Raw genomic sequence first — 23365 nt, forward strand, 5'->3', positions numbered from 1 at the left:
CTCTGATGATACACCTGGGAAAACAGATGGGAAGATGACAGGTGTCCCAGCTCAGTGTCAGAGTCTTGAGTCCACTGCATGCAACTCTGCCTGGGGCCTGTGGTAAGGCAGAAAATTAGGATGGAGACATGGCAGAGCAAATCCACCCAAGGCAGTAAGTAGGCAGAGGCAGGGGAGGGGCCAGGGTCCTGGTACTCTTCAAGAACATGTTTTCAAACAGCCAGAGACCCCACCACCTCCCCATAGGACTACAGGCAGCAAACTAAAACTTCATGGGGGTCTCCAGGGGAGACTGGGATTCAAAGCACAGTGAACTGCTTGCATTAGTTTTACGTTATTAACACATAGAGCAGAACACAGGTGTGATGACACACATCTGTACAGCATAAGAGTTGAGAAGTTGATGCAGGAGGATTGTGAGTTCAGAGCTAGCCTTAAACTGAATACAGCAGGTTCAAGGCTGGTCTGGGTTATTGGGCAAGACCCTATCTCAAACAAACAAACTGAAATGTATGAACAGCCTGGGGCAGGGGGAGGTCGGGTGCTATACATAAAACTGATAAATAGAAACTGGAGAGATGGCTCAACCATTAAGAGCATTGGCTGCTTTTCCAGAGTTCCAGAGTTCAATTCCCAGCAACCACATGGTGGCGCACAACATCTGTAATGGGATCCGATGGCCTCTTCTGGTATGCAGGTGTATACAAAGATAGAACACTCCTATACATAAAATAAATAAATTAAAAAAAAAACTTGATAGTCACTCCTGGTTTCTTACTACCTCTCTTCTAAAAAGATTTTATATAAATTCAAATCATAATAAGTTACATTAATAAAGTAGAAGCATGTAGAATTTAAGGAAACATTTTTAATTTTTATCGCTTTTAAGAAGATGTTTTTACTTATATTAGTTGATCTTTTATTATGTACATGCGTGTTTTTGCCAGCACTCATGTATGTATACCATGTGCATACCTGGAGTCAGACAAGGTCAGAAGAAGATGTAAGATCCCCTGGAACTGGAATTAAAATTATAGCCATGTGAGTGTTAAGGACAGAACTCAGGTCGTTTGCAAGAGCAGTGAATGCTCTTCCCTGCTGAGCTCTCTCCAGCCCATTTTACCGCATTTATATGTACTTTACATGTGTGTGTGTCACAGTGCACACATGGAGGTCAGTGGACAACGTGTAGAAGTTTGTTCTCTCCTTCCATCATGTGGATTCCTGGCTCGGCAGCACGGGCCTTTATGCATCGCCATCTTGCTGGGCCTGAGAAACACCTTTGTGACTGGTTTATAAAGCAGATTACTCAAAACCTAGTTTATCAGTCTGAATTGGGGTTTCTAGCCCTCGTTTACTTATACACAGGATCCCTTCACTTTTATTAAGCAGGTGAAGGGGACTTTTCATTTCCTCGTCTGTTCCAGATAGAATGAATAGCACAGCAGTAAGGACTCGAGCGATGGATGCTCAGTGGTTAAGAGCACTAACTATTTTTCTGGAGGTTCCTAGCAGCAACATGGCCGCTCACAAACATCTGTAACTCCCTCTGTTACAGATGAGGGCCCCAGACATGTATGTGGTGAACATACAGACATAGGTAGAACACCCATGCACATGAAATAAAAATTTATACAAGAAACCCAACATTGTTAATATTCATTGATGTTTTTAAAACACAATCCCAACCATTCGATTTTACCAAATGGAGGCTGAGGAGCAGATGCTGGGGTGAAGCCTGCTGGCATGGAGAGGCGGGGAAAGCAGCAAGCTGGCCCTCCTCCTCCGTCAATGCCCCAGAGGGAAAGAGCCTGGCCTTCTCCACACTGTCTTAGAAACCCTTCTAACTGCAAGTCCCTCCTTTCCACTTCCTGTGTGTGTCTCTATCCATCCTCCTGACTTCCTTCCACTCTCTGTGGTCTTTCCTGTGTTTACTTCCTGTCACCTGGTTGCTTGGTCGGCCTCTTGACCTATGGTTGACTTTATTTAATCCTGTTTACAACAAACAGAAAGCTCTTGAATTAAAGGTGTGTGTGTGCTAGGGCTGAGCCACACCACAACTAGAAACAGGTTTTTCCAGTAGACAGTTTCACAGTGTGATCAACTATCCAACAATGCATACTTAAATTATCTTCCTTGTAGTGAGATTTAACCTGTATTTCTGTGTAAAAGCCGAGGAGTCACATCATTTAGTTACGGTACTGGTGCTAGGAAAACACCAGGTAACTCTACCAGTCAGGTATCCAACCTTGAAATGGTGGCTTAGCTTAACTCCTCTAAATGCCTTTCAGAGTTGACCGAGACGGAAAGTGTTACACTGGGGTCCTTTGTGGTTTGGGATGGAATTCAGCTACAGAGGCCCCTATCCTGCCAGAGCATGACATCGAGCTGGCCTTTGATGTGCGCTTAAACGTGGAGGACATCGTTGAGGTAAGTGGCATACTCATCATGCATTCTTCCCTCACTTGCTGCACCCATGTGACTTAACATCAACCACAGGCTGTATGTGGGGGTGTGCTTGCCTGCTTCCCGTGGTGGCCTCTGCCAGCACAGAAGGACCACTCCTTAACTGGCTTGTTCGACAGTGCTGCTTCTCAGTGGGCTCCACTCTCCTCTCCTCCACTGTCTCCCAGTGCATGGACCTCACTATGAGCTCCGCCTCACTCGAAACACAGGGAGGTAAAGAGAGAACCTGCCCCACCTGGCTCGGCCTGGCCTGGCCCAGCCCGAGAGCAGCCACCAGTGGCTCTGCTCCTGTACCAGCCCCTCCGAGTGCTCCTGTGCAGCCAGGGCCAGCTTTTAGAGTGTGCCAATCAAGTGAGAAGGTGCTAATTAAACATGTTTACTATTCTGGGGTTTTTTTGTTTTGTTTTGTATTTCCTTATTCTAGCAATTTGTGTCCTTTGCATTTACTGAAGGGAAAAAAAAAACCTGACCTTTCTCTAAAAATACCTTGAGAAATGCCGTTCTAGGAACCTTTTCTCAGAAGACCCATGATACAGTTGACCAGCTGTGTGAGGGCTGGGAGGGAGGAGCAGTTGAGTCACAGTGTCCTAACTTCTGCTACACGGGCTGGCAGTGTCCTCAGCTTTTATTATTGTCAATGTCCACTCTGCCATCACATGGACAGAGTCAAAATGACCAGAGGGGTGGCTCCATTGTTGAGAGGCCTTGCTGCTCTTAAAAGTATTCCTTTGATCACAGACTTAATTGCAAAACGGAGAACAAACATTCTAGAAACAAATAGGTCCTACACGTAAATCTGGGTTTGGCACAAGGCTTATGGGTGTAGCCCAGAGGTTCTGTCTGTGAAGGGTAAATTGGTTCTGCAAAGGATCCTGGTAAGACCATGAAGAAAAGCTGCATACTAGGCAAAGGTGCCTATTTTATACCTGATCGTATCCATAGCACATTAGCCAGCCTCATAGTCACTAATAAAACAAGCAGCCAAGTAAAATTAGGATGGAAACGAACAAATGAGATGCTGCAGAGCTGGCTTGGGAGGAGATGCAGGTGAGGGCCTTGCACATCCCAGTCCACAGCACTGACAGTGACTGCGGGAGGCAGAGGAGGTGGGCAGGAAGCCTGAGGTCTTCACATGGTCTGCAGAGGGGCTGCCCTATGAGGACTGCTCTCTTACCAGATTACACCTGGGTCTACTGGAGCTGGAGAGGTAGCTGAGAGTTCTACATCTGCAGGCAGCAGGAAGAAAGTGAGCCACTGGGCCTGGCTTGAGCTTCTGAAACCACAATGCCTACCCCTGTGACATAGTTCCCCCAACAAGGCCAGACCTCCTAATAGTACCACTCTCTATGAGCCTACAGGAGCCATTTTCATTCAAACCACTACACTCAACCTGCTTCTTTATAGAGCCCAGGCCCCCAGTCCAGGGATGGAACCACTCACGGTGGGCTGGGCCCTCCCCGATCAATTACTAATTAGGAAAATGCCTTAGAGGTTTTGGGTCTTATGGAGACATTTTTCTCACTTGAGGCTCCCTCCTTTCAGATGACTAGTTTGTGTGTCAAGTTGACATAAGACTAGCCAGAACTGACCTCTTGTCAACTTGACACACAAATCCATCACTAGTAAGCCACACCTTTCTTTCCTTATTCATCCCTAAGAACTCACATTAGAAATGTAAATAATTTTAAAATTTCCACGGTCTTTACAAATTCAAAACACATTAAAATGCCAGTTTCTATCTAATCTTTCTAAAAATCCAAAATCTCTTTTTAAAAGGTCAAAGTCTTTTGGGTGTGGGCTTCTGTAAAAATCAAAGTCAATACCTTCTTCAAGAAGGAAGAAGCAGGGCACAGTCATAATTCGAACCAAGCAAAACCAAACTCCAGCAGTGTAAAAATTCAATGTCCAGTTATCTGGGGTTCACTCGCAATCTTCTGGACTTCTCCAAGGAGCTTGGGTCGCTTCTCCAGCTCTGCTCTCTACAGCACACGCAGCTTGTCTTCTGGGCTCCAGCTGGCTCCATTCCACTGCTGCTCTTGGGATCACCCATTCTACTGACATCTGCAAAATGCTGGGGTCTTCTACAACTGGGCTGTGCCTTCCCCAGTGGCCTCTCCTGACCTCAGCAGTGCCAAGCCTCAGCTGTTCTCCATGATCTCTCCATGTTCTCAAAACCAGCTCCACATTGGGACTTTTACACTGAGTTCAGCTGTAGCACAAGGTACAACTTTGGTCATAACTGGAACGCAGCTTCTGTATGCTGACTTTCAGAAAACACTTCCAGAAGATTCCACCTCGGTGGTGCTGGGCTCTTCTCAGTCACTACTAATTTCTTAGCTCCAGCTTCTCTGCATCAGCTGTCCTGCACCAGCTGTCCTGCAAAAGCTGCCCAGCATCAGCTGCCCAGCATCAGCTGTCCTGCACCAGCTGTCCTGCACCAGCTGCCCTGCATCAGCTGTTCCAGTAATATGTTTTCCTTCACTGTTGCCTCTTATGATTGTGGCTGACTTTTCAGCCCCCCTGACCAGAATGAATTAATAATCTCAATTCAGAATAGCAAATGGCTCTGATAGTCTTTGAATTCCATTTTGTTTTGGTTTGGTTTTTTGGTTTTCTCAAGACAGGGTTTCTCTGTGTAGCCCTGGCTGTCCTGGAACTCTCTTTGTAGATCAGGCTGGCCTCGAACTCAGAAATCTACCTGCCTCTGCCTCCCAAGTGCTGGGATTAAAGGTGTTCGCCACCACTGCCCAGCTGAATTCCATTTTGAAACTTCACAAGCCAAGGCTCTATCCTTTGCACACAAGCCAGGCCTTCATCCTATGTACTGTTCTCAACATTCTTATCTTCCAAGTTCCCACAGAACATCCCACTGAGCTCTCAACACTCAGTGGCCAGGAGAGGCCATTAGTGAAGGTGCAGCCTCGGTGACAGTTGAAGGCCCAGGACAGAAGGGGTCAGGCAAAGAAGTTGCCATAGAAGAAGACCCCAGTGTGGTGCAGATCTCAGTACCATGGATGACCACCACAAACAACAGCAGCAGGGAGTGGAGCCAGCTGGAGCCTAAAAGACAAACTGTGGCTTCAGAGGGCAAAGCTGGAGAAATGACTCAAGCTCCTTGGGGGAGCCCAGATGATCATAAATGAATCCCAGATAACTTTGACCCAAAGTTCCACAGTCCTTCCCAAAACACAGTCAGGTCTGTCAGAAAAATACCCCACTCCTGGTACCGACTTGTCTTAGTTAGGATTACTATTGCTGTGACGAAACATCATGACCCAAAGCAAGTTGGGAAAAGGGTTTATTTGGCTTATACTTCCACATCGCTGTTCATCATCAAAGGAGGTCAGGACAGGAACTCAAGCAGTACCCTGGAGGCAGGAGCTGATGCAGAGGCCATGGAGGGTGCTGCTTACTGGATTGCTTCTTATGGCTTGCTCAGCCTGCTTTCTTAGAGGACTTAGGACCACCAACCCAGGAATCACACTACCCACAATGGGTTGAGCCCTCCCCATCAATCACTAGTTAAGAAAATGCCTTATGACTGGAGCTCATGGCAGTCTTTCCTCAGTTGAGGTTCCCTTCTGTCAGATAGCTGTAGTTTGTGTGTCAGGCTAACATAAGCCTGGCCAGCACAGGGTGTGTGTGTGTGTGTGTGTGTGTGCGTGCGTGTGTGTGTGCGTGCGCGTGCCTGTGAGAAGACATTCTGTATAGGAAGCAGATGAGTGGCTGCCATGAGGTAGGGAGCAAATAACTGCATGGGACACCTAGGAGCCTGACAGTAAAAGAGATGAAGGCAGAGGACACAGAGGATGCATTTGCCCCACCTCCGAGTGTCTCCAGATAGTAATGTATGGCATACACACCATACAGGGAGTTGGGTCTTCCAGGATGGGGGTACATGTGTGAAAAAGGACAGTAAGCATAACTATTGCAAATGTCACACACGCTCATGTCAAAGGAGTGAAAAGAAAGGGAGCCTGGAAGGTGGGGGGCAGAGGAAGCTCCACAGGAGCAAGGTCCTGCGGTCGGTAGCTTTGAGGCTAGGGAGGGAGGCACAAGTCAGCAGGTCTGAGGCCGTTTCCCAGATTCCTGAGTTGGGAACCATAGTTCTTACTAAGGAGGGGAGTTACAAGCAAGTAAGGCTAGCATGGCCCCTGTGGCACTGGTTAGACCCTGAGACACCAGTGTGAACTCAAGGGTTAGTACCTGTAGGGCCAGGTAAGTACAGGCAGTCACAGGTCTGTGCTAACGGCCTCCTGTCCACATGCAATGCCCAGCTCTGGGGGAGCTGCTGAGAAGTAGCCCCTGTGGGTCAGTGAGCATGGGTGACATTCAGCATGTTTTCTAATGGAATTACCCAAGTTGGGACCCAGATCTCCTTGAAGAAACTACTTGCTCTAGGAACAGAGCAGGAAATGTAGGTGCCCAGAGCATCTTGTAGCACCAGGAAGGAAGGACACTTATGAAGTACACAGGGGTAGGATGCATCCAAGCACATATGAGCTAGGGGAAGGGAGATCTCTCTGCCAGTGGGCAGAGCTGAACAGTAATATACTGGATTTACAAATATGAAAGCAAATACATTGGATTATAACCCAGAGTTTAAAATATCCATGTGTCTAGGAAGAAAAATGATTGAATTACTTGGGGGAAAAAGCAACTATTCCTTACAAAATTACTTCAAGTTCATGTGGGTTCTATGGGTCTCTGAGGACACGTGAGGCTTGATGAACTAGGAGTAGGGAAGTCAGGAGGCCTGGAGAGTCCCCAGCCAAGCACCATCACCATATCCTCTGGTGTGGGTAGGCCTAACTATGGAGTATGAGAGAGGACAGTGTCTCCCTTCTGGACAATGACAGACTCAAACTGGGGAGCTACAAAATCTCCAACCAGAACACATCTAAGTTGCCAAAGTCTTGTAAAGCAAGAAAAGGCTGGGAAGCAATCCCATACCAGAGAAGGCCTGGTATGTTCAGTGTGGTTCTTGGACCTGAGTCCTAGAGGAGAAATGGGGTGCTAATAGGAAATGAGTCCAGTCTAGCTTCCAGACTTGTAGCAATGTCCCAGCACTGGCTTCTTTGCTGTAACAAGTGTCGGAGAGATTGGATATGGGCTTATGGGACCTGCTCACTCTTCACTGTTGTTTCTGTTGTTCTACCAGTTCTCTAGACTCTTGACTGATGCCAGTCACAGAACACTGTATAAGTGCTGTGGCCTGTTTGCTGTGGGATGAAATGCAGTTTTATGTAGTCACGTGGCGTGTCACTATTCATTTACAGATTAATATTCTCAGGGCTGCTATCAACAAGCTAGTGTGTGATGGGCCAAATGGATCCAAGTATCTTGGGCCTGAAAGAATCACTCAGTTGCAGGAGAATGCACGCCAGAAACTTCTAGGGTAAGTATGGTGGCATGCTGCTAAGGTATACATTAGGCAATATACAGCCTCTGTGTGTGTGTGTGTGTGTGTGTGTGTGTGTGTGTATAGTTATTTTGATGTCTGGATATTCTGAATCATTTAGGAGATGTGATGGGTAAGTTACTTAAAGTGCAGTTCCAGGACGGAGGCACCTCTTGAAGGCATTGGGATGAAGGTGTCATGTCTGTGTCATTTGGGGTTTGGGCAAGGCAGAATAATCATCCATCATGCATGTGAGCAACTTGAAAACAAGGTAAAGAGATCATTCCATACAGCAGGGTGTGGGGACAGGGACCAAATAGTAGTAGTGTTATGTCCCTACTCCTAATTACAGACTAGGACTGGGGTGGTGGAGAGAAGTGGACTCTGTCACTTGGAGACTAGGTGGTCCTTGGCAACCTCTGTTACTTGGAGACTAGGTGGTCCCTGGCAACCCCTCCCTTGAATCTCCATTCCGAACATGAGTTCAGAGGGCAAGGGGTATCCTTTGGTGCCCTCCGTGGGCTGCCTCTGCTTCCCAAGTGCTTGCTGGGATTATAGGGATGTGCCATACACCACCTTGCTTTGTATTCATTCACATCCTCCCTCCGCCCCTCTCTTTTTCTCTTTGGCATGAATTGAGGTTTTCCATATGTAAATCACTTGGATATATGCCCATGGGATCCGTGGCCTCCTGTGGCACTGCCACGCCGCCTCAGCAGAGACAGTGATGTTGATGTTGACTTGATGGGTAGATTTTTATTGGGTTTTTTTAAAGTTTTTTTTTATTTTATGTATATGAGTACATTGTTGCTGTCAATGAGGGCATTGATCCCATTACAGATGGTTGAGAGCCACTATGTGGTTGCTGGGAACTGAACTTGAGACCTCTGGAAGAGCAATCAGTGCTCTTAACCACTGAGCCATCTCTCCAGTCCAATTTGTTTTAAACAATTAAATGATTTTTTTTTAAGTAAGAGAACTAGTAAGTTTAATGGAGGTTATTTTCAAGAATACAGGCAACTTAAAAAGAAAAACAAAAAATCAAAAAGAATACAGTCAGCTTATAGGCAACTGCACAATTAAAATAATTCCTTTTTCTAGTATTTTTATTTAAAACCATTTTTAAATTTAAATATAGTTGATCATATTTTCCCTCCTGTCCTTCCAGATCCTGCCCTCCCTACCCACCCAACCAAGTTCTTTCTCAAAACAGCAACAACCCAGTACAGCAACAAAACTCACCGCAATCAAGAAAACAAAATAAACGCACTCCACAAAAGAAAAACAACAATGAAACCCACCAAACAGTAACCGATAAAGACATGAATCTCAGGAGTCCACTCTCCATTGTTGAGCTGCTCCTGGATGTGAGGCCTGTGTGGAGAGGTTGACGCTCCCAGGGATGCTTTCCCGCCCCCACAGGTGTGAGTGACAGCTCAGTTGCTCATCTTTACCCTATGGCTAGGATTCATTCATCCATTCTAAAAAATAACAAAATAAATATAATGAAACAAACGTTGTTACTTCAGAGTTGGGCAGGACAAAGCAGCAGAGGCACAGGAAAGAGTCAGAGGCACACTGGTTTGCACACTCAGGACTCCTGTAAAAACACTAAACTGGAAGCTATGATACACACTTAGAGGCTCTAGTCAGACCCATGCAGGCCCTGTGCCTGCTGCCTCAGGCTCTGTGAATGCATGAGGTTTACTCTGTTGATTTAGAGGGAAGGGCTTGCTTTCTTGGTGCCCTGCCTCCCTCCTGGATCTTACAGTCTTTCCTCTTCCTCTCTGAAGGTTCCCTGAGCTCCAAAAGAATTGATGGAGACAACCCACTTAGGGCAGAGTGTTCGGGTCTCTCACTGTGGGTCTGTTCCCATCTGCTCCAGGTGGAGGTTTCTCTCATGATGGCTGAGCAAGGCACTGGTCTTAGCAGACTGTGATTATGGGTCGGTCATTTTTTCAATGCAGTTTTTCTTTTTCTTTTGGAACAGTATTATTTGTTTTTTCCTCCTAGGTCCTTGGCTACCTAGTCTCAAGTCACCGAGCAGTGTTGTGTATGGGTGCCATCTCGTGGAGTGGGCCTTACTCAGATCAGATACTGGTTGGTTACTCCCCCAGGACTGTGCCGCCTTTGCCCTGGCTTATCTTGTATGCAGTGCAGATTGTAGATAGAAGAGTGTGTGGTTGGCTCTGTGTTTATGTTACTTACAGAGAACCTTCCTGTACCAAAGACACGGGAACATAGATAGGGCTGAAAGCTTCTGCAGGCACCAGCTCAGCAACTCCATATTTAAATACGGGTGTTGTGTCCATCAGTGGGGCCTTGCTGTCACTTTGTGGAGGTTAACAACCAGGGTTGTTTGGGGATTCCCACGGAAGAGCCCCTTTGACTCACAACCCAACTGGATGTAACCCAGTCCTGGAACTAGAAACTTTGTTAGGTGACAAGAGATGGCCGTATGCTTATATGTCTTTTATATATTTATGGTATGTATGTGTGTATATATGTATGTTTATATGTCTTTTATATATTTATGGCATGTATGTGTGTATATATGTATATGTATGTATACATTTTAAAGAAATTTCTACTGTATTGTTTCCATACTATCTCGCTAATACCCCTTAATTTTATCTGTCTGTCTCTGTATTCCCTTCCCACAATACTTCCCCCTCCTCCCTACTTGAATCCTCCCATTCCAGCCCACTCTCCCACAACATCTCTCTATTCTGTTTCCCTTTCCTAACAAGTTCTGTTTCATCTGGTCCCTTGTTCTGTACCTACCCTTTGTGGTGCTAGGGATTGTTGCTTAGTTATCATTTACTTAAAAGCTAATATTCACATAAAGCCGAATACATATCATATTTGTCTTTCTAGGTCCGAGACACCTCACTCTGGATGATTTTTTTTTCGAGTTCCATCCATTTGCATGTAAATTTCATGATGTCATTTTTTTTTCCATAGCAAAGTAATGCTCTGTTGTATAAACATACCATGTTTTCATTATCCGTTCTTCTGTTGAGGGGTATCTAGGTTGTTTATAATTTCTGGCTATTAAGAATAGAGTAGCAACCAAGATGGTTGAGCCATTGTACTTACAGTAGCTAAATCCTGAGGCAGATCAATCCCCATCTTCCTGAGGAAACAGCACTGTGAGTTCCATAGTGGCCGTATGGGTTTGCACTCCCACCAGCAATAGATGGGTGTCCCGTTACTCCACATTCTCGTCAGCAGGAGACGTTCTGACTGCTGTAAGATGGAATCTCAAAGTACTTTGGATTTGCATTCCCCTGATGGCTAAGGATGTTGGACATTTCTTTAAGTGTTTCTCAGCCATTTGAGTTTCCTGTATTGAGAATTCTGTTTAGATCTGTACCATGTTTTTAAAATTGGGTTGTTTTTTTGTTATCTAGTTTCTTGAGTTCTTTGTATATCTTGGATATTAGCTTCTTATCAGATGTGTAGTTGGTAAAAATCTTTTGCATTTCATAGGCTGCTTCATGTCCAAATGCTGGTGTCTTCTGCTGGGCAGAAGAGCTTCAGTTTTGTGAGGTCCACTTTTTAAGCCACCCTACGAAGTGCACATGGAAGATGTCAACCAGGGTCCCATCAGCCATATGGCCAGCCTGCAGCTGGAGCAGTGCTGGAGAGCTTTGCCCTGTTGGTGTGGAGAAGGGAGAACTGGTGTCCTGACCAGCTCAGCTACCACCCAGGCCCAGATCTACCACCCAGAAATGATCAAACTCAGGACTGAGATCAGCAAACTAGAAACAAGAACAAAAAACAATACAAACAATCAATGGAACATAGAGTTGGCTCTCTGAAAAAGAAACATGAAGATTAATGTCTCCATCCCCTGGCAAGGGACAAAGAGACACCTTGCTGTTGTGTTCTTCTATCAGTCAGGGCAGAGTAGATGGCAGTCCTTTGTTCATCCTAGCCTGATGCCTGAGTTGGTGGCCAAGCTGTTCTATGCCTAGGACACATAAAAGTCTAATTTATTCCAAGCAGTGCAGCTCGGGAGAGAGAAGAGACCTGCATCCCACCAAGCCACTCTGTCTCTGTCTTTCCCACTGTGCTGCATTGTGTGCCGTGGCCTGCCTGTGCCCACTGCCATGGGGTAGAGGGTAGGTCTGTGGTGGAGAGTGGTGTATTGTTTTTTGTTCTTGTTTCTAGTTTGCTGAGCTCAGTCCTGAGTTTGATCATTTCTGTTTCTTTTGGTTGTGATTTTGTTGTTGTTCTAGAGCTTTCAGGTTATACTAGTTAAGATTGCTTCAGTTGTTTTGGTTTGTATTGTTTTTTTGAGACAGGGTTTCTCTGTAGCCCTGGCTGACCTACAACTGACTCTGTAGACCAGGCTGGCCTCAAACTCACAGAGATCCGCCCGTCTCTGCCTCCTGAGTGCTGGGATTAAAGGATGTGCATATCATGCCCGGCTTTCCCTTTGATTTTTTTTTTAATGTAGGCACTTAGTGCTATGACCTTGCCTCTTGGAACCGTCTTTACCGTGCTCACAAGCTTGGATATGTTGTGTATTCATTTTCATTCAATTCTAGACAGTCTTTAATTTCTTTCTTAATTTCTGTCTTGACCCATTTTGTGTGTGTGTGTAGAGAGAGTTGTGAGTGCCCTTATGTTTGAGGCATAACCTTAAGAATTGCAGTTTGCCTACCATAAGTTTAGGGCTTTCTGTTGTTTTTGTTGTTGAAATCTTGTTTCAATCTGTGGTGGTCTGATAGGATGCAGGAGGTTGCCTCCGTTTTCTTGTGCTGTTGAGACTTTTTATCTGTTACCCTTTGTCTGAGTATGTTGTTGGTTTCCGAGAAAGTTCCATGAGGTTCAGAGAACAATGCATATTTTTTTTTATGTTTGGGTAAAAATGTTAGTAAATATCTGTTAGGTTCACTTGGCCTATACTTTCTCTTAACTTCAACATTTCTCTGTTGAGTTTTATCTGGATGCCCAATTGATTGGCAAGAGTTAGCATATTGAAGTCTCCCACTGTCATGTGTGAGGGTCAGTGTGTGATTTAAGCTAATGAAGTATTTGTTTTACAAATGTGGGTGCCCTTATGTTTGAGGCATAGCTGTTAAGAATTGCAGTTTGCCTACCTGCCTCCCTAGCTGGAGAGGCCTATTTCTCAGCCGGCTTTCTTATAGAGCACAGGATGACACTACCCACAGCGGCCTGAGCCCTCCTCTCATCAACCATTAATTTAAAAAAATGCCCTTCAGCCAGATCTGATGGAGAAATTTTCTTAATTGATGTTCCCTTCTTTCAGCTAGCTCTAATGTGTATCAAGTTGACATAAATTAGTCAACACGCGTGCGCACACACACACTAAAACCCTGTATTTGTGTTGATGCCCAGTGTTCCCTCATTAACCCTGCTGGGGAAGGCAGTACTGGCCACAGTCTTCCCAACTTGCCTATCTAAGAATGGTATAGGGCCTGGCAGAAGTGGCACACACCTTCAACCCCAGCACTCGGGAGGCAGAGACAGGAGGATCTCTGTGAGTTTGATGCCAGCCTGGTCTATAGAATGAGTTATATGACAGCCAGGCTATATACAGAGAAAAAAATATGGTCCAGGATCTGGCATACTTACACACTGAAGGGCCTTCAGTGCTCTCAGTCTGAGCTCTGTGCCTTGGCTGTACTGGCACTGGCAATACATAGAAGTACATACTCCATTACTTCCAGGAAGATGGGTCCTTCCAGTGTGCGCCTCACAGAGGCATTTGTAGGTCAAGTTACATTAGCCACTCAAGGGACCCATTGGCCGCGCAGACTGACGCCTCCCTGCAGCTGGCTTTCTCTCTTCCTAACTTTGAGGAGGGACTCTTTGTTCCAGTTCTTAGTTCCCCAGCAGGCCGCAGGTGTCTGAGTGCTCAGACGCCACAGGGGCTGCCTCTCCAGGGATACGTTAAATGGAATGCGGTGATACTGGCACAGCTCTGTGAAGCTAATGATTCTGTGGTGTGTAACCCCCACCTCAGTAAATGTTGTACAACCCCAAGTTCCTCCTGCCTTTGAGCTGCAGTTCTTGCTCCACCACAGGCAGGCACCTGCAGCTGCCTTCTCCGAGAGTCTCCTGGGTCTTTGTTCCTTCGCTGGCCTCCGTCTGTGGGGGATGCTGGGTGCTTTGCTCCCCAGAGTGTGGCTGGTGGGGTGGTTACTAAGGACAGCCCTGTGCTCTCTTCCTGTGATGACCTGGGCTTCACCTGCTCAGTGGGCAGCCAGGGATGGATTTGGTAGGTCTTAGTGGTAGGTTAGTGTAATTAAAAACATCTTTTTAATTTTTTTAAATAAGCATAGGTGTTTTGTCTGTGTGTATTTGTGTGTGCCACATGCATGCAGTACCTATAAAGGTACAAGAGAGGGCACTGGAACCCCTTGAACAAAAATTGCAGGCATTTGTGGACTGCCGTGAGGTGCTGAAAACAGAACCCAGGTCCTCTGGAAAGCCAGCCAGAGCTTGTTTGTTTGTTTGTGGGTTTTTTGTTTTGTTTTTGTTTTTGTTTTCGAGACAGGGTTTCTCTGTAGAGCTCTGGCTGTCCTGGAACTCACTTTGTAGACCAGGCTGGCCTCAAACTCAGAAATCCACCTGCCTCTGCCTCCCGAGTGCTGGGATTAAAGGTGCGCACCACCACCGCCCAGCCCCCAACCAGAGCTCTTAAGCACTGTATTATTTTTTTAAAAAACCAATGTAAAAATATATCTGGCTAATCTAGCATTCATTATGTAAATGAGGGTGGCCTTGAAGTTATAGCAATCCTTCTGCCTCAGTCTCCCAAGTGCTGGGGCTACAGGCATGGACCACCACACCTGGCTTTGCATTAAAATCTTTAAAGGAAAGGCCAAACTGGGGCCCTGAAGATGGCTCACCAAGTGCTTGCAATTAGACTCTGAACAATTCAAGAAAGTTCTTCTCTGGCCTCCACGTGGATGCTATATGATTTGGAGTGTTGTCTTAGTTAGGGTTTTACTGCTGTGAACAGACACCATGACAAGGCAAGACTTATAAAAATCAACATTTAATTGGGGCTGGCTTACAGGTTCAGAGGTTCAGTCCATTATCATCAAGGTGGGAGCATGGCAGTATCCAGGCAGGCATGGCACAGGAGGAGCTGAGAGTTCTATGTCTTCATCCAAAGGCTGCTAGTGGAAGACTGACTTCCAGGCAACTAGGGTGAGGATCTTATACCCACACCCACAGTGACACACCCATTCCAACCAGGTCACACCTATTCCAACAAGGCCACACCTTCAGATGGTGCTACTCCCTGGTCCAAGGATATACAAACCATCACATTCCACTCCCTGGTCCCCATAGACTTGTTCAAAAACATGAGTCTATGGGGACCATACTTAAACATAGCATAATGCAAAATGCATTTAGTGCAACTTTCAAAGTCCTCATAGTCTATAGCAGTTGCAACAATGTTAAAAGTCCAAAGTTCAAGGTCTCTTCTGAGATTCATTCAACTTAATTAACTGTAATCCCCAAAGCAAGGCCGCAAACCAGCTGGGCAAACTCCAAACTCTGCATCTCCATGGCTGATGTCAAAGTGGTCTTCAGATCTCCACTCCTTTTTCATCTTTTTTGACTGCAACAAACTGCTTCCTCCTGGGCTGGTTCCACTCCCTGTTAGCAGCTTTCCTCAGCATGTGTCCCATGGCTCTGGCATCTTTAACATCTTTGAGTCTCCAAGGCAAGTTCAATGTTACAGCTTCTTCTTTCAGTGTCTGGGATTCCACTTGATCTTTTGGACTCCTCCTAAGGGCTGGCATCACTTCTCCATCTCTGTCCTCTGTAGCACTCTATGCTCAGGTTGATCCACTCCATTACGGCTGCTGTTCTTGGTGATCATCCCATGGTACTGACATCTCCAATACACTGGGGTGTTCCACTCCAACTAGGCTTCACCAATAGCCTCTCATAGGCTCTCTTCAGGGTGCCAAGCCTCAAATCCTTTGCATGACCCCTTCATTCCTGGGCCATCAACTACAGCTGAGGCTTCACCTTCTCCAATGGGCTTCCCTGGCCTCTCACAGTGCTAAGCCTCAGCTTCTCTCCATGATCCCTTCATTCCTTCACAAGCAGTACCACCTGAGTGACTCTTACACATTACCAAGTCCAGCCGCAGCATGAGCTACAACCTTATCTATCTCTGGAACACAGCTTCTTTGTGCTCCCAGAAAACAATTTCCAGAAGATTTCACCTCAACGATGCTGGTCTCTTCTTAATCACCGCTAATTCCTTAGCTCCAGCTAACCAGCATCAATTTTCCCAGTAGTTCCTTCCATTCTTAACCCTAGAGCCAGAGGCACATGGCTGAAGCTGCCGAGTTCTGCTGCTTACAGGAACTAGAACATGATCCCCTTGTATTATTACAGTATCACTAGCTTTATGTTTTCTAAATCCTTCATTGCCTAAGCTTGGCTATCCTGGTTCTTGCTCTGTAGATTGACCCTGAATGTAGAGATCAGCATGCTTGTCTCATGGGATTAAAGGTGTGTACCACCATGCCTGGATCTAATTTAGCTGGGTAGGATCTTGCCCCAAGGTCCCTCTCCCTTAATCTTTATCTCCTAGAACACAAGATTTTGCTCCATTTTGCTTCCTGGTACTCCTTTAATACTCAAGCCATATATTTTATATTTTTCCTTTCTAAGCTTGCTATGCTTGTTCAAACTTTTCTTCATAAGACTTAACCAGAGAACAAAGTCTCTGCTGGGCTTTTTTGAAACTTCTTTTGTCAATGCAACTAATGCAAGTCTCTTCACCTTAGCCTCAGGCAAACTTTTCAGACAAGGACAAAAAGTAGCCACATTCTTCACCAAAATACCACAAAACCAGTCTTTATGCCACATTCTGAAATTCTTCTCCTTTGAAATCTCTTGGGCCAGGTCAACACAGTTCAAATTACTCCCAGCAACAAAGTCTTCCATATTCCTACTAGGATGACCCATTAAGCCCCATTTAAAGCATTCCACTGAGTTCCAAATCCAAAGTCCAAAAATCCACATTCTTTCAAATAAAAGCATGGTCAGGCCTATCACAGCAATACCCCACTCCCAGTACCAACTTCTGTCTTAGTTAGGGTTTTACTGCTGTGAACAGACACCATGACAAGGCAAGACTTATAAAAATCAACATTTAATTGGGGCTGGCTTACAGGTTCAGAGGTTCAGTCCATTATCATCAAGGTGGGAGCATGGCAGTATCCAGGCAGGCATGGCACAGGAGGAGCTGAGAGTTCTATGTCTTCATCCAAAGGCTGCTAGTGGAAGACTGACTTCCAGGCAACTAGGGTGAGGATCTTATACCCACACCCACAGTGACACACCCATTCCAACCAGGTCACACCTATTCCAACAAGGCCACACCTTCAGATGGTGCTACTCCCTGGTCCAAGGATATACAAACCATCACAAGTGTGTTTGCCCACACAATAATGTTAAATTTTTTTAAAGGCTAAACTGTATTTAAAGAAAGTATCTTTGTATTCCCACTGTGAGTCTTCAGTTTCTGCTCATCCCCAGAGCACCAGGCAGGCCAGAGCTGTTCAACCTGATGTTATTTGGTGCTGTGGCTTTAATGTCCAGGTCTTAATGGATAGTGATGGAGACTGTCATCTGTTAAATTGTCTGTTATACTGTCGTCTGTCACATTGTCTATTATACTGTCCTCTGTTACATTGTCTGTTATACTGATGTCTGTTACATTGTCTTCACACCTTTGGATTGCAGAAACACTTTATAAATTCTAGTCAGAAGCCTCTATCTGTAAGTGTTACCTCTGGCCTCTGTTGGGTGTTTGTTTGAGTCAGAGTCTCACTGTATATGCTGGTGTGGTGTTGAACACTTAATTTCTGCCTCAGCCTCCCACATGCTGGGATTAGTTGACTCTGTAACTTTTTATCATTCTGGGGGCATGAGTCTCACTGTCTGGCTTGCTGTGGCTACCTAGTAAACCTGAAGCTGGGCAGCACTGTCTTCCTGTTGTATACTCTCTGGCTGTGGTTATTGTTCGGATCCTTTGCTTCCCGTGTCCACATCAACATCAGTGGTCGGTTGGTCTGCACAGAAAGCCTCAACTGGGGTTGGATAGTGTGTCACAGTGAATTAGGGCAAATTTGCTGTTTTTATGGTAAAGTGGGACTGTTGGATGGTCTTTCACTTCTCTGTTGTGCATGTGTTCACGCGCAAGTGTTCATGCACACACACACACACACACGCACACGCACACACACATGCACACACACACACACACGCACACGCTGTGGTATCAGAATCCAGTCTTGGTGTCTTAGTCAGGGTTTCTATTCCTGCACAAACATCATGACCAAGAAGCAAGTTGGGGAGGAAAGGGTTTATTCGGCTTACACTTCCATGCTGCTGTTCATCACCAAAGAAGTCAGGACTGGAACTCAAGCAGGTCAGAAAGCAGGAGCTGATGCAGAGGCCATGGAGGGATGTTCTTTACTGGCTTGCCTCCTCTGGCTTGCTCAGCCTGTTCTCTTATAGAATCCAAGACTACCAGCTCAGAGATGGCACCACCCACAAGGGGCCTTTCCCCCTTGATCACTAATTGAGAAAATGCCTTACAGTTGGATCTCATGGAGGCATTTCCTCAACTGAAGCTCCTTTCTCTGTGATAACTCCAGCTGTGTCAAGTTGACACAAAACTAGCCAGTACACTTGGGTTGATACTTACCTTTCTTCCTGAGGCAGTCTTTCTTGCTGACCCTACTCTGCCAGGCTTGCTTGCCCCATGTAGGTAAGCTGGATTGCAGATGTGGGCTTGTTATGTCCAGCTCACGTGATCTCCGAGGAGTTCACAGCAAGTGCTTTGTCCATGAGGCGTCTTCCCAGCCCCCTCTCCTTTCTTGGTACACTGCTTGAGTTGTTAGTGTGCAGACCCTGTGCTTTTGCATAATCATTTTTGAGTGTGTTAGTCTCTTGATGACACTGTGAATAAAGTTTTAGTGTTCAGGACTTCCCACATGCAACGTCATCATGTTGTTATGTTATCCTCTTTCTGTCTCCAGCAGTAGCAGTGTGTTAAGGTCTGTTTTGTCTGATGCTGGCATAGCTACTCTTGCTCCCCTGGGTTGATATTTGCATGGTGTGTCTATTCTACCTGTAACCTATTTACTTTGAGAAACTTACTAGCATTTTTTACTCTATTAAATTTCTTGTTTGAGAATTTTACAAAAGTGTGTGTGTGTGTATATATATATATGTATATATATATATATACATACATACACATATACACATATATATACACATATACACACATATATATGTGTATGTGTGTGTATATATATATATATATATATATATATATTGTTTGCTTTCACTATCACCCTTTCTTCCCTCCACACCACTGCTCCCCTCTCCTACAAGCCCCTCAGTGTGGTGGCCCACTGATTTCAACCAGGGCTATTTGTGTGACTGCATGTTTGGAACTGTCACCTGGGGCCTGATTGGCTCACCATTGAGGACTCAGCTGGAAACAGTGACTGCCCCATGGGGTGGGGCCCATGACCCTCCAAGATCCTGATTGGCTTGGCAGGCCTAGTGTTGTGCAGGCAGCTGCCCCTGCTGTGAGATCACTTGGAAGAGCCATGGCAGGCCCTGAAGATAGGGAGGGCGTCACAGCTCTTCTCCCGTTTCCCCCAGATACCTCCTTTCTGTTTCCTCTTCCGGAATGTTTTCTGAGCCTTAGAAGGTGGTGGTGTAGGCGTCCTGTTTAGGGGAGTGCTCGGCTCGGCCCTGTTTCTGCTCTTGAAGATGCTACATCACACATCTACTCTATATACTTGCCTTGTTCAGAGTCTACGAGCAGTGGCCCCTTCATACAGCCAATACCCTGTGCCTTTCACATCATATTTTATCTTTTAAAAATAGTATCTCGGAAATTTCCACTTCAATTATTTTACTTCATTTTCATAGAATTTCTATTTTTATATAGTCTTCCATTTTAAGGTTAATCAATTCACTGATTTTTTTCTTTGATTTCATAGTTTTTATTGTTTGTTTGTTTGTTTGCTTTTAGACATTTCTATCAGGTTTTAAGTCTTCCCGTATAGTTTGCTGTAATTCTGTGAATGTATCTGTCATGGCTACCTTGAAGTCCTGTGTGCTGATCCCTCAACTGCATCCTCTCACTAGTGTCGGCTTGCTGAGTGTCTGTCCCTGCCCCTTTTTCTGAACAGAGTCATGTGTCCTTGTCTCCTGACTAGCATGTCTCCTAAGTTGCATGCTGGAAAGCATTTTAGGAGACATATATAATAACCTCCCTAAAATCTGTTATGTTCTATTTCCTTGTTTTTTAAGTGAACTATAAATTTAATGTTATAACTATAAATTTTGATACTTTGTAAACCTATCAAAATTTTAATTCTGGGATATTTATAGACTTTAAATACAAATACACTTTTTTTTTTTAAAGATCATCCTACTGTTTTTGAGTGTTAATGAATAAATAATAATTTGCTCCTCAGCTTAGGAGACTGAGGCAGGGGAGAGACATTTGAGACCAGCCTGGATTATGCAGTAAACTGAGGCCAACCTGGGCTACCAAGCAAAGCCTTCTCTTAAACTGCAAAACCAGCCAGCAGCAAAACCTTTGGCTTTCCTTTTAAATTTTTAGCTTGTTCTGTCGGTTGAAACCTCGAGAGAAGATTACTCCTCAGTGGCACGAGAAACCCTACGAGTGGAACCAGGTACGTGGGGCTGGCCGCCTGCAGGGCCAGCTGCTGCTGGAGGAGGGAAAGGTAACTGGGTGGACATGGGCTCGGTCCAGGACAGCAAGGGTGACAGGAGCAGGCTCTCCAGGCAGAGTAAGCAGCCATGGAGCACATGGCCATTAGCTTCATATGACACCTTGGAGCCACATGGTAAAAGGGATCCATCTGTCACAGGTTGTTCTCTAACCTCACACATGTGCTGTGGCACATGCAATCTTATGCACACACGCGCATGTGCAGATACACAAACACAAAATTTAAAAACCCCACAATGTGTATTAAAATGGACGATCAGATAAGTGGGGTGAATTATGAGAGTGGAGAAGCATCTGCCAATAGTTTTAGAAAATCGAAAGAACACTTGGCTGTCTCTTTCACACGTCCATGTCCGTGAGCACATAATGATCTGAATTTGGTGTCTAGACAGGTTTCATCCAGAGCCCGACTTGTTTCTCTTCTCTGCATGACTAGGTGGATCCGAGGCTGGTCATGGAGCAAGCTGAGCCGGAGGGCAGCCAAGGAAAGAGCGCGTCACTGTACCAGCTGCACACGCCTGTGGTGCTCAGCCCCTGACCAGCTTGTCCCCAGCAGAGGTCACAGCATTCCTGCGGCTGCTTCTCCATCTTGTTGCCTTTGCTTAGTGTGGGGAGTGGTGTTTCTGCTTGGGTGGGAAAAATCAGAAAGTCTAGTCTTTTCAAGAAACGGGGTCACAGTATTAAATACTTGGCAAAAAGTTGTTCTGAAAGAAGATTTTGTTTTGGAAAAAGCTTCTTTAAATGTATGAGGGTAAAGCTAAATAGTCAGTCCCAGGAGACAGGTTCCAGGGCCTGTTTGTATGCTTATCCTGTCACAACGTGTGTGCAAGCATATGTGTGTGTGCTTAAAAACCCTGTGGCATTTTCTGAAGATTTTTTCCTCACTGAAAAGATGTGGTTTTGGTAAAACTTCAGTTTTGTGTATTTAGGACTTGTGGTTAAATTTAAGCCTCTTGGTCTGTGTTTTGGAAATTAGGAGATGTGACCTGGCACCCAGCATATCTGGTGAAACAATAAAGGCATTGGACTTTGTTTCTGTTGTGATTATTTTTGCTCAGAGATTATCATTGTCTTAGTCACTGTTCTGCTGCTGCTGTGAAGAGGCTTGTGTAAGCAAGGCAACTCTTACAGGAGAAAGCATTTCACGGGGGCTGGCCTAGAGGTTCAGAGGCTTAGTCCATTATTATCATGGAGGAGAGTGTGGCAGCAGACATGGCAGGCATGGTGCTGGATATGTAGCTGAGAGCTGTACCCTAATTTTCAAGCAGAGAGGGAGACTGGGTCTGGCATGGGATTTTGAAACCTCAGACCTCACTCCCGGTGATATGCATCCTACAAAGGCCACGCCTCCTAATCCTTCCCAAGTACTGCCACTCCCTGTGAGTACACATTCTAATCCAAACCACCACAATTAGGAGTTTCATTCTGAAGTATTTTGGTTCATAAAGCTGGGGAAGAGATCACAGACATCTTTAAAAACCGAACTCTTAGAGGAAGCAAGTGTCATTAGAAATGCCTATCACCATCTCCTCTAAGACAGAAGAAAACAAGTCAAGAGAGGCTGCGGTGGAGGGTCATGCCTGCCGTTACATCAGAGACTGTGGCACAAAGCCAGAGAAAGAGTTCAAGGACAGGCTTAGTAGCCTAAGAACAGAAAGCCAGAATCAGCCCATGAGCCACCTTGAACATCACAGAGGCAACTGACTGGGAGCTGCTGGTTCTTGACTGTGAAGGGGACTAGGGAAAACAGCGAACAGTGTGACAGAGGATGGCGAGATAGTGTAGCCCAGTGCCAATGGCAATGCACAGAGCTGAGGTGGAGGTAAAGGGAGCCCAGGAGCTCAGCCAGCACGGACAATGGAGATCTGGGACCTGCGGTGTGCCAATCAGGACTGCATGCACAGTGGTGGGAGCCCGCTGCCTTGGAAGTCAAGGGCCAGGGGCTGTCCTGAGCTGCAGTGACCACCAACCACCATCTGTGGCCCATGGCATGTGGACCAGTCTCTAGCAAGCCCCCAAGGCAGAGAAGAAAGAACGAACTGCAACCTAGATTCTCCTCAACTAGTGCACAGCGTGGATGGTCACACAATGTGACATGTCAGCCTCCCTGGTAAAGGAAACTTTTTAAAATTACCACCTCTTTTGGTAAAAGAAATTTCAAAAAATTAAGACCTTTTTGATAATGCTTGCTCTGTTTATATGTATATATGATTCAGTATTTTATAATGCTTTTACATTATTTTGTGTTATGTAACGTGCCGCCGTGCACACATGAAGGTCATTTCCTCCCACTGTGGGGTGTGAGGCTTGAACTCAGGATGTTAGCCTTGACAGCAAGTGCCTTTACCCACTGAGGGATCCCTCCACCCTTGTTTTTCCTTATTCCTAATACGTTTCCTTTTCCCATTTCCCTTCTCCTTGTTTGTAGGTGGCTATTCTTCCTCATTCCCTCTTTTACAGTTTTCTACTTTTAGTAACATTTCAGTTCAACTGGTCATTTTTGCTCCCCTTTCTTGGGTTTATGGTGGTGACTGTGTTTGGTACGTATTGTATTTATACATCTAGACTTTTAGGTATTGTGCTTGCTGCTACTGTGTTCCACCTGCGCTGTGGTAGGAACAAGCCTTAGCCTCGGGGGTGGTCAGGACAGATGCACCTTCAGGCAGACTGAGAGAAACTGCACAACCACTCCCCAGTTC

The 23365-nt window shown here is 45.5% G+C and overlaps 1 protein-coding gene across 1 annotated transcript in view; it reads left to right on the top strand.

Moving 5' to 3' along the window:
• Window positions 1-21687, top strand: part of Tdrd9 (tudor domain containing 9) — a 94774-nt gene extending 73087 nt beyond the window's left edge. Inside the window, exons 33-36 of the mRNA XM_021179500.2 lie at window positions 2292-2430; window positions 7746-7864; window positions 20535-20607; window positions 21103-21687. Of these exons, the coding sequence (XP_021035159.1) occupies window positions 2292-2430; window positions 7746-7864; window positions 20535-20607; window positions 21103-21204 (433 nt within the window). The 3' untranslated portion in view covers window positions 21205-21687. The remainder of the gene's footprint in view (window positions 1-2291; window positions 2431-7745; window positions 7865-20534; window positions 20608-21102) is intronic.
• The last annotated feature ends 1678 nt before the right edge of the window (window positions 21688-23365 follow it).

This window comes from Mus caroli, unplaced genomic scaffold (assembly GCF_978045245.1).
Source record: "Mus caroli unplaced genomic scaffold, Mus_caroli_1 scaffold_14, whole genome shotgun sequence".
NCBI classification, from domain to species: Eukaryota; Metazoa; Chordata; class Mammalia; order Rodentia; family Muridae; genus Mus; species Mus caroli.